The 11,684-nt window shown below is 38.3% G+C and overlaps 2 protein-coding genes across 2 annotated transcripts; both read right to left on the bottom strand.

Moving 5' to 3' along the window:
* Positions 1-1,615: 1,615 nt before the first annotated feature.
* Positions 1,616-6,569, bottom strand: ess2 (ess-2 splicing factor homolog). Its single transcript, XM_067574486.1, has 10 exons — positions 6,180-6,569; positions 5,013-5,181; positions 4,761-4,844; positions 4,319-4,488; positions 3,934-4,051; positions 3,681-3,814; positions 3,452-3,554; positions 3,224-3,333; positions 3,007-3,122; positions 1,616-2,833 (listed from the first exon to the last, which is right to left on the bottom strand). Exons 1-10 carry the CDS (start codon positions 6,321-6,323, stop codon positions 2,554-2,556), a joined length of 1,428 nt encoding a protein of 475 aa, XP_067430587.1. The 5' UTR covers positions 6,324-6,569; the 3' UTR covers positions 1,616-2,553.
* Positions 6,570-7,370: 801 nt separating this feature from the next.
* On the bottom strand, positions 7,371-11,581 carry LOC137170537 (homeobox protein goosecoid-2). The gene is made up of 3 exons (XM_067573981.1): positions 8,564-11,581; positions 8,213-8,463; positions 7,371-7,856 (listed from the first exon to the last, which is right to left on the bottom strand). Exons 1-3 carry the CDS (start codon positions 8,988-8,990, stop codon positions 7,779-7,781), a joined length of 756 nt encoding a protein of 251 aa, XP_067430082.1. The 5' UTR covers positions 8,991-11,581; the 3' UTR covers positions 7,371-7,778.
* Positions 11,582-11,684: the final 103 nt, after the last annotated feature.

Here is an 11,684-nt window from a genome sequence, read left to right as displayed (position 1 = left end):
ATGAATCCAACCCAAAAAATATAATCGCTGGTTGACCTGAGTGTGCAGCGCTGACGATGGACGCAGTTTATCACAGCAATCATGAAAGGGGCTGTTATTGTAGTACTAATTAAAAAACTAATTACATGTGACAACATCACTTACCCCAAGGTCATAAATGAACATGACCCCACATCATCAATCACTCCAGCCAAGCAGAGATTTATTCTAAGTCATTATTTTACTAAAAACACTCATGAAATTAGATTTGCCTTTTACTTTTGGGGTCCTTTGTGACAAATAAAGCATAAATATGCATTTCTACCCTTAATGTGATCATGTAATTTTCTCTATTTTATGGTCTTCCTTCCCTTCTTGGGGCAGTCTGACCTATTTGACCTTGTGAGATGGCCCATGGGTCAAACTCAAAGACTGCAATTATCATAAGGGGTCAGTCCCTGTCCCTGTCCTTTATGGGAATTCACAGCCTACTTTTGTAATCATGATGGAAGACATCTTATGTCTTAACATCCGCTTTCAGGCTTTCATGTGCACATGATTTGTGTGTGAGTGTGGAGAACCATTATCATACTGTCACAAATCATACAACCACTGAGCCACAGTTCAAACGCCACACTCGAAATGAAAAAGAAGTTGTACAAACACTCCTAAAAAATCAAAAGATGGTGCTATTCAATGTTTTTTGTCCTTTTCAACATGTACATCCATAGTAATCCATGCCATTTACCAATAATCTCACAGTATCATTATATGTTCACCTATAACCAGCTGGATGAAACTGGCGTTGAGTATCAGAGCCCTTGATAAGATAAGTTCACTTTCAGGTTTGCCTTAAGACAATACTCATACGCCCATAGGTACATTGAATAAGTTATGACTGTTGTAATTATTCCCACTGTGCATACAGGCTGTGAAGTGATCCCCTCCTAGTGCGACTCAAATATAAGAGATGGGGGACAAAAATTCACAATCCTTATTCTGTGCATAAATGCATTCTTAAACTCAGCTGTCGCTAAAATGAGGGTAAAGCAGTCTGAACAAGTCTTTCTAGTACAAATTTCTATTCAATTCTTCCACTGCAGCACAGCAGGAAAACGCTGTCTCTGGGGAAACACAAAGGGAATTTCTTATTAAAAAACCTGTACTGCTGGAAGATACCCACTTGACTTAAAGACTGCTGAAGTCTCATATTAGCTTCAGCTCATGTTTGAAATGCATTTTGACACAGTGTTGCACTAGTAAGGAATTACTTCACGGCCACTATGGAGAGAAAGACAAATTACAGCAACCGATAATGCTTTTAAAGTACATATAGGCATGCAAGCATTGTTTTAAGGCAGATTTAAAATGCACAACTATCCTATTACTGCTTTTGTGGAAGGATATTTCTTACCAGAGATAAACATGCATATTAAACATGAACTGGAAATCATTTTGGGTGTTTGTGACTAAGCGCATATCGTAAACAACCAATTTAAAATGTTTGACTCACTCCTGCACACCATCCTTAGTTTTGAAAACACTGCCCGATGAATCATGACTCCCCTGTTGACTTTCACACACAACTTCAGCCTTGTAAGCTCTAAATGTTCAGAAAAACAAACTTGAGATCATGTTGAACTATTTCTGTTTGTAGTTTAAACCCAGAACAGTATAACTACGTCTATACATTTGAAGCTTGCTAAAAAAAAACAACTTATTATCCACAGTTCTGATCAACCACCAGTAGAAAACAGACAGGAAACAGAGCTGTTGATTAGGTTGTCATCTGATGATACATGGTATGATATTCTTTTGCAGACCATTTTACATCAAAAAGGTCCTATTCCTTTATAGATTTTTTTTAAAAAAGGTGGTCCAGTTTTATGTTGCTGAGTCCAGCTCTGCTTGTTGCATTTTCAATTTTAAACTTGAAGGATAAATGGCAAAAAGAAACATGGAAAAAACATTCATCATTTAAACTCCACGCCAGCGAGCCGTCTGACTGAAGCCCATTTTTGACACAAACACAAAACAGTGAGATTAGTTGAACTTGTTTTTAAGGTAACAAAACAACACTTTGTCTCTGCATCATAGAAATGACTCAAACACTGAGATGCGACCGCTCTTGGATGCTGTGTGTTGAAGCCACATTTGTGTGTGTGATTCTCAGAAACAACTGCTGGATTACAATCATGAAATAAAAATATCAGTTAAGCATGTGCTGCTGGGTATGAGGCAGGGATAACTAAAGTTTGCAAGAGTGTAAACAACTGAACAAAAATCAATAAAAACTGGATTTTTGAAACAAAACTTTAAAAAAAATAAAATTAATTAAATAGAATATGGCCACTAAAGTGAATTTTACAGTGAACTACATTAATCCATCTCTGCAAAAATGTAACAAATAAATCCTTACAAATTCTTAAATCCAATGTATGTTCCTCTATCCAGTCATCCAGCCCAAAGATGTGCTCTGTAATTCGAGAAAACTCGGTATTTAAAGTTATAATTAAGTTCTCCACATTATAAGAACTGTGTTTTGTATGATCCCAGCAGAGAAAAAGGTCCTTCTTAGAAAAAGTCTGAAGCTTTCCGTCTCTTGGGAAGCTGCAGCAGATTGTCTGTGAGTGAAGTGAGGTCCTGAGTGCCTGGCGTCTTGGCTTTGTTTGGCGTTGGTGTTCCTGAGGGAGTGGACGGGCCACCGAAGGGAGACTTGTAGCCAGGGACTCTGTGCGAGGGTGATGGGGTGTAACTTGCCCTTAAGGCTTTGTCCGTGTATTTGCTGGATGTCCGATTTACAAGCCTCTGCAGGGCGGGGGTGAGGGCTGGGCTCAGACCTTTAGGCGTAAGACTGCAACACAAAGGTTGATGTAATCAGTTAATGATAGCTGCAAGTAATTCACTAAAAAAAAACACTGTGGTAACTAGTGAAACTCTCCGTTTTATGGAGAGGAGGTGACAAATGTAGTGATCTTTTTACAGAAATAAATACTTTAAAGAGTGCAGACGGTCAAATGTCTTTACCTTGCAAGGTTCTCTGTGACCTTTCGCAATGCCTCCTGCTTCTTTGCGCGGTTTTTAGCAGCAGCTTCGTTGGCCATCTTTATACCCAATCTCTCTCGTCTTCCTGGCTCTGGAATCTTTCAGAAACAGCGTATTTTAAGTCTCAACATTTTACAACTTAACAAATAACTCAAACTTAATGATTTACGAATCATTACAGCCACTGAAACTTTATTACCTTAAACGATGGGCCGTGGTTCCTCTCGACATATGGAGTTTCTGATCCATCCAGACGAAACGGGGTGCTCTCGATCTCACCCCACGTCATGAGAGGTGACTCAGCGACACCTGAGAGGACAAAACGAAGCATTCAAAACTCTACTAAGTAGGTTGCATCATTAACCAATGTAGTTTGATCTGTCTCAGGATTGTTACAATGTTCAAGAGGATTTTCAGACTTGCTTACCAGGTGCAGGGGAAGGCGTTCTTTCAAAGCCATATCCGTTGACTGTTGGAGATTCATGTGGGATGAGCTCTTTCCCATCTGGGCCAACTTTACCCTGTTTGAACTGGCCAGAGAACATGATAGATGAGCTACATAATTCAGGGATTAAAGTATATTAACAATGAAGCTTTCCCTAATGCGGCATCATGCATTTTGTGATTTCGTAATATATCATAATCCTATATTTTACCTGTGCATTGAGGGCTGCAGCCTGTTGAATCTGGCTTTTGTTAAGAGCTTTGCTGAATGGGTCTCCAACAAAGCGTGTGTTCTTGTGAACTACCTCCCTTGGCTTCTTAAAGATAGCATCGTCGTCTTTAACACCTGATTTGAAGAAGAGAAAAACGCATGAAATTCACTTCCCCCCCTTTCACTTAACCTTATTTAACTACAAGATGTGTTTTCATAGCTGCCTTTACTCAATCCAAGTTTGATCCTCTTACCTTCTGGATAATACATCAAGGCATTCTTCGCTTTGTACTCCCATGTTTCCAGTCCAGCTTTGACACATTCAAGAGCTGCCTTCTCCACTGATGGTAAGGCAAGTTGCTCTTCATGGCGCTGGAAAATATTATTGAGTGTTTATAAATGTTATCAAAATAGACTAAGGGTGTGTCATAAGTTAAATAATCATCTGGATGACAGTAATCAAATGCTGCTACAAATAAAATTAAGCAACCTTTCTTTTCATAGCTACCTTACAAGCCTACTGGTGGCAAGTGTTTGAAACTCAACGGACTGATGCTTTTAATTTTAAGTCCCCCTCAACTCAAAAATGGATTTTGGTTACAGTTTTTTACTTTGATGTTTGAGCTTCAGAGTGCCTACCTGTTTGAATTCAGCCTCAGCTTCATATAACCAGGCGTGCTTGAGCTTCTCCTTATCTTTTGCTAGATCCATTATCTGCTCAAATGATGCATTATCCTCGCTGGTATTTTTAGCGAGGAAGCGATCCAGACAAGGCAGCTCTTTCTCTTCCTTTTCATCATACTTGCTCTCTATAAAACACAACATCAATAGAAATCGGGTTAAATTTTAAGCATTTGTAACTCCATTTGTTAGTGTATTACTGCCAAACATGTCCATTCATAAGACCGAGGAGAGGAAGAGGAGAAAAATATACAGAACGGAAACAATTTAGGTCAATTTAAAAGTTGGAAACAGGTCTGTGGGTTCATATGAACACACAGATAAACATTTGAACATTATATCACGAACTTCTTGAGAGTTTCGGCTCTTCATCTTAAAAAAAAAAAAAAGAGATACTTACCACCATCTATACCCTTAGCGCCATGAGTGGAGGAGGGAGATCCTGAACGACCCACTGGTGTCTCAAAACTAGCTGGTGTCACATCTTACACACAAAGAGGATGGAGAAAAAAAAAAAACAGATGTAAAACATGTTTATGGGACCCAGAAGAGATATCTAACATACAATTTGTACCTTTCATGATACACTAACTAATATAATCAATTCTTACATGGTATAACATGAAAATACAACTTTAAATGTATTACTCACAAGGTGCAGTTGATCGTGGGGTAGATTTTGTCAGAGATGATCCATATCGGATGGATATCTCTCTCATTCTCTCAAGATCTCCATTTTCCTCTGCATCAAGATAGTCCTTCTGCGCCTGCAATTTTGTCACATCTGGGAAGAAGTCCCTCTGGATGATCTTCTCTAAACTCTGTTAGAAGTTGACAGGTAGGAACATTCAGCTTTGTTTAAGAGCAAATAATGACATGTTCAGTTACATAACGGACGCGTATTTCTCAAGCAAGTCTCACTTTTACTCTCAATGTAGTATGTTTTCTAGCTTGCTAGTGTCCAAAACAAAACAAGGTAGGTCAGCAACTAACTATTATTTTGACTCTTGATCTCAATCTGTAGATTATTCTCTTAGCTCTTCAACCCTTTCGTCTATGAAAATGAAACACCAGGAAATAGTGAAAAATGATCACAATTTCCCAGAGCCCAAGAGAAGACGTCTACAAATTGTTTGTTTTGTCTGACCAACAGTTCAAAACCGAAATATATCCGAGTTACAATTATATAAAAACAGAGAAAAGCTGCAAATCCTCACAATTGAGAAGCTGTGGGGCTTATAGAGAAATGTGAGGCTTTATTGCTTGAACATTTATTTAATCCAATAATCTCTTATCAAGCTTGTTGATTTTTATTTTTCTGTTGATTGACTAATTGAGTAATCAAATTACTATTTCAGTTTTACAAGATTGTATCTTGTGATCAGGATAGTTTTAGTGAGTGAGCAGAATATTTCTGGACTCAACAATTTGATATAATTAATATGACAAGTCCCAAAACATCTCAAATCCTAAAACATGTCTATTTAATCTTATATCATGATATGACTCCAACATTTATATACTGTACATAATGTTACCACCTTAATTTGTTTCTGAAAACAGCAGGTGGGGTATCTCTGATTTGTCACATTTCTCACAAGGCACTGAAGAGTTCCTTAGTTACTTATTCCCTCCTTAAAAACACACAGAGCTCAACACCAAAAGTAATATTTGTTTCACTGAATAATTAACCTGTTCAATTGTTTTTTAGCCTAGTGATATGAAATATAACACGTCTGTTTTGATGTCTGATAACTAGCTAACGTTAGTGATAGCCCGTCCCCGCAGGTCTCCCTATCATAGACCATCATTTAGCTACCTCAATGTACTCCTCTTCATCGAGGACCTTTCTCGTCAGTTTCTCCTTGTCCGTCTCAGGCTGCTGTCGGAGAGCCACAGTTGTGACCGCTGAAGGGACGAGAGTCCCGGACAGCGATTTCCTCACGCTAGCGCTGCCCTCCATTGTGGACAAAGTTAGCCTCCTAGGCTAACGGCTAACGGCGAACCTTCTACGACAAAACACCCACTGAATGGAAACAGAAGGTGGCCTTTGTATTTAACAGGTACCGCTTCAATAGTTTAGTCTTATTGTAGAAAATTACACCTTTAAAGTAGCGTATATGTCACCAACTGTAACCCGTAAGCTAACTTTTAGCCACCTCAGGGCAGCAGCATACAAACAACGTAGTGATTGCGTACAGTCTGACTAGTTACGTCACCGGAAGTTTACTTCAGCTCAAGAAATTTCCACTACAAAAGAAAAAATGCCTACTTTTTCTGTTATTCTTTATTTTTTAAGTTATTTTCCCATCTATTTATTATTATTATTAATTTGATCCTTTGTCCTGTTACCATGTTGATTGTATCAACAAACTGAAAGTGAAGTCATGTCCTTTAGGTTATCTTTATTTCATTATGATGCCCAATTGTTTTATTATTGTAACACATGTTGTAAGTGATGCTTTCTATAAATAAGGTGATGGGGAAAAGAAAGAAAGAAATTTCTAGTATACAGGCAAGAAAAGGAAATGTATTTCCAGTAAACAATATCTCATTATTTCTAATATAAATTTTATTATAACTTTAAAGTTAAAATGTTGTGATATATGATCAGTTTATCAGTATATTTTTGTGGAATGTGTTTCAGTGCTTCATTAGTCTGATCGACTCATATGACTAAACTAACACAGTACTACTCCATATAAAACATCTCTGATTATGTTTTTGAGCCTCCAGGGGTTATTGACCCCCACACTGACAACTATTGGTCTAAATTAACTACATTATATGAAGATCTTTGATATAAAAGTTGAAAGTTGCTGAAAACCTTGGAAAATTTTCACTATTTTTTCCTCCACAAAAACCTGCATGAAGGTGTTTTGTAAGCTGAAAAGAGGAGATGTATGATCTGTATATTAATAACCTAATTCTAAGTCAGCTTTTGAATTGGTATGACACTTCAACATGTGCAGCTTGTGTTATAGCTTGCATAAAAAATGAAGTTCCTCCATCTCTCTGAAAAGAACTTTATTTGTCCTCAAGGACACTTTTTTCACAACCAGTGCAAATTAAATCCATCCACAGATTCATGATTTAAACCATCATAATTAACATAATAATATACAGTCAGTCTTCTATCATTCACTCAACAATCAAATAGGCTACAAAATCGTCTACAGTCACGCAGTTTGACTGACAAACCTCCCATGTTTGTTTATTTTCTAAAACAAAAAAGTCTGGGTACAATATTTGATAATAATAGCAAGAAAATTTCCTTGTATTTATGTAACTCTCTCTCTCTCTCTCACACACACACACACACACACACACACACACACACACACACACACATTGCTGGACACAAAGCTGTGGTCCAAATATACATTACAGTATACAGTCCATATATACAGTACAAAATCTAGTTTTCTGTGTTACCCACAGTAAATGTAAGTCTTTTCTGGCGCCTCCACTTTGCTCTTCGGTTTTTAAACCAAACCTATAAACACAAAAAATATAATGTTATTTTTTATTGTTTCAGTGACATACTGTACTTATATTGTTTGGCCCTTACAAATTCACATTTACATAAACAGGTGGAACAGCAATGGCCATCATTATTAAACATTATCAACAAAAGTATATAATATAATATATATAATATAATTAAAACATGACAAATTGAACAGAGCTCAGGTGCGATCATATCCAAGCTCAGCTGAAGTATTTAAACTATGGTCTAGTGGTCTTGAGATTCTCCTCATTCACACACATATAGATGACAAACTGCAACACAACATCCAGTTGGATCATTTTGAAAGTTATTTAATCCTCTGTGTGGCTCGGCAGTCTTACCTCTACTCTTTCTTCTCTTAAGTGTGTGCGCTCTGCTAGTTTTTCCCTCGTGTTCACATCAGGATACTGGTTCTGCAGGAACAGCTCTTCCAGTGCGTCCAGCTGTTCCTCTGTGAAAATAGTGCGGTGACGTCTGGTCCGCCTCTGCACCTGACCGGGTGACTGCTCTTCTCTGTGAGCCTCTGCCAGCCTGCACGGGTCCGAGAGCATCGCTGTGGCCCATCCATACTGACAGGCAGCAGGCAGGAGATCTGATTTGAAGTTAAAGTGTTATTAATGTCAAAAACAGTTTTAAAACAAGTACCACCAGAGCTGATTCTTCTCATAAAGAGAAAAGGGTTTTTATCTTACCTTCATGCATGAAATCAGTCTGGAATACGTCTCCACAGTGGGAGCAGTAGCAGCAGTACAGGCAGGCGTGATGAACAGTCTCTGTCTGGCCTCCAGCAGGACTCATTGCCTTTTCTTTTAGTCCAGCACCACTTGTTCCACATGACTGTATGTCCCCATTACTGTTGGGGTATTTTCTCAGTATGTTTTCAATAGTGAAAGGAAACTTTTGTTTCTCCACCCTGATTAGTCCGTCCATCTCCAAAGTATCTCCAGTATAACAACGCCTGGGATATCGACACACGGGTCTTTTTGATAGTTCAGCCTCAGCTTCTCTTCTCCGTCTCTTCTCTCTACAACAGTGTGTCAGACCCTTATAGTGAAATTGGGAGGCAAAAAAAAAAAAAAAAAATAGTAAAACTATAATCCCTCTATGGACCAGACACATAAAACGGTTGAAACTTAATTCCAAGCTAATCTGGGCAGTTTTGTGAAGAGGTTAGGGAGGACGGCAGATTCAGTTAATCTTACCTCATTCCTTTCTCCAAAAGAAATCAGATTTCACTGCATAAAATGAGAAGTGGAGAGCTCCTAAGATCCTTATTGTTGAGGTTTTAGAGAAAAGGGGATTGCTTGGTATTAGAAACCTGGATTTAAAGATGAACGTTTCTTTTTTTTTTTTGGTGTGGCCTGAGACTTGTGTATGCTGAACTTGAGGATTGACTCTTGAATTTCATAATGTCACTTTCCCTGTTTAGCTTTATTAACAAATGATCAAGTGCAAATTAGTGGATACGTTCAGTAAATGGCACAAGCTGAGGCAGCACTGACGACAACAATGCATGCAAACGACACACACGCTTATTAGCCAGTTGCAGATGAACGAATGAGGCAGTTATCTTGCTGGTGATGTGTGTGGTGACACTAATAGATTTGTATGTGTTACTCAATACAGATAAGTAATTCAGAGAAGGGGGCCCTCTATGTGGTTTATATTCACAATCATGCATCATGTGTCTTATCTGTGTGGTGCAGTCTTTTCAGTTTGACTTCTCTGACAATGTGTACCGCTGAGGTAAAGCTATTACAGGTTAAATTCATCCCCCCTCAACAAATCCTGTGATTTCATACAAGGCAATACACCTTCTTTTTTTTTTTGCCCAGAGAATTAATGGATTTCCACAATCTGTCTTAAGCTCCTCTTCTAAGGGCTTTTGAAAACAGATAACAATAAACACCATCCCATCCTTTTCACTTGGGTTTAATAGCGCCCAGATTGTTGATGTATAGTTTGCGGAGCATGTGAGATCGCTTATCTGCAGTTATTGTGGTTCTCAATAGAGGGAATTGTACCACATCCGCATTGGTTCAAACAGTTCAAAATTCATTACTGGGGATTAGAATGATAAAGGTTCATTTTGTTGTTGTAAGAGCAATATTTGGTGCAAGAAGGAAAGTAAAGAAAGCCACCGCCGCCTCATGGCTGATACAGTTTTTCTGGATTTTAAAGAAACAGCTTGGACTGCTGTCGTCAATGTAAAGTGATTTTTGCCCAAAAATGTTGGTAAACATGATTTGTGATGCATCAGAAATTATTCCATTTCACATTATTATGCGAGGCCTTCAAACAAACAACCTGAGGTGGCATATGGGGGGGAATTATAGGGGAAATTGACAATACTGAGATCTGCAGAAGTGTTTTGATTTCTTTTATCCTCTTTAGACTCAAAGTTAACCCAACACTGGTCCAGATATGGTGACAAAAAAAAGGATATCCACACCAGGCAGAGGCTGAAAAAGAAATTGTAATTGCTTCTCTGCTTTATTGGGATGCGATGTTGCAGCTCAAGATAGTAATTTCTGCAAAATATTACATGGTTAACATGCAGAATTGTAATTGTTCTGCTGTTGCTGATGTGTGAGATTCTATTCAATGTGATCATCACTGACTAATGTGCTCTTTAAGTGATGTGTTGGGATCCAACATATCAAATAGCAGGTCAAGAGGAAAATATTTAAAACATGAATAATAAAGGACACATGAGTACAATTCAGACAGTAGACATAAACACTCCTACACTGGCTGTTGATGAATGAGCAGAGAAAACCTACATAGCATCAGAATATTCACATGTGAAAAAGCTCAGTGTCTCTGCTTACTGCTGGACTGAGGCCCTAACCCTCCTGGGGAATCGGAGATCGCAGCTGTGTGACCAGGAAATGCAGAGGATCAGCCTCCCCTCTCTGTGTTTACTCCAGTCTTGCTTTTGAGCTTTTCGCAGGGAAACACATTAACTGCTAAAAGCTCAGAAAAAAAAAACTTTTCAGATACTGATACCCTGGAGACTTGAGAGGAATCAAGAAAACCACCCTGTTGCAAAACTCCGTATCGAATAGCTGTGTAAAAACAGATGTTATGGGGTTTCTTTCCCCTCTCTCCCCTGAGATCTGAAAATGAACTCTAGGATCTGGTGCCTATTTTGTTTGGCTCCATAATGTTTTGATATTTATGTATATTTATGTTGCTGCAATTGACACATAGAAAGTAGAATAATATCCTACATATGTATTCTAAGTTGTGTTACATTTTGTTTACCGCTTTTGTTACATGTACATCTGTCATCCTTTGAACTTTTTTTTAGTTTGTTTAAATCTTCTTTTAATGCTTTCAAACCTAAGTGAGACTACCAAATTCCACCAAAGAGTGTTTTTTGTGTTTCATGTAAAGGATTTATAAAGGCCTGAAAAGCTTGTGTAGTGGGCTATTTTACAAGAAAAACTCAAATTCACAAAAGGTCAGAATAAAATAAACAGAATTTTGTGCAATAAAAATGATCTTCTGTTTTTCTCATCCCTTTAATCACCTGACAACTCCTCAGGTTTATGTTGAGACCCCTCCTCTCCAGGTTGGGTACCATTAAAAACCCTCTATCAGTGTGATTTGCTGCCTCTAAAAGCTGAAGTGAGACCTGTAAACCCTGAAATGTAATAACAGATTATGGGAGCTTATTTTCTTTATTATCCTCACAATGGAGCAGAGTATTAATAAGGGCCAACGCAGAGTCGTTCGTGCGCCCCCCTGCGACAAAAAGACTACAATGCCCGCCCACCGTTGAACGGCAGAGCGACAACAGCGCGGCAG

The sequence above is a fragment of the Thunnus thynnus genome, chromosome 19 (assembly GCF_963924715.1).
Source record: "Thunnus thynnus chromosome 19, fThuThy2.1, whole genome shotgun sequence".
NCBI classification, from domain to species: domain Eukaryota; kingdom Metazoa; phylum Chordata; class Actinopteri; order Scombriformes; family Scombridae; genus Thunnus; species Thunnus thynnus.
Note: the sequence above shows the minus strand (reverse complement) of the source record. Positions and strands in the feature narration are given on the sequence as shown.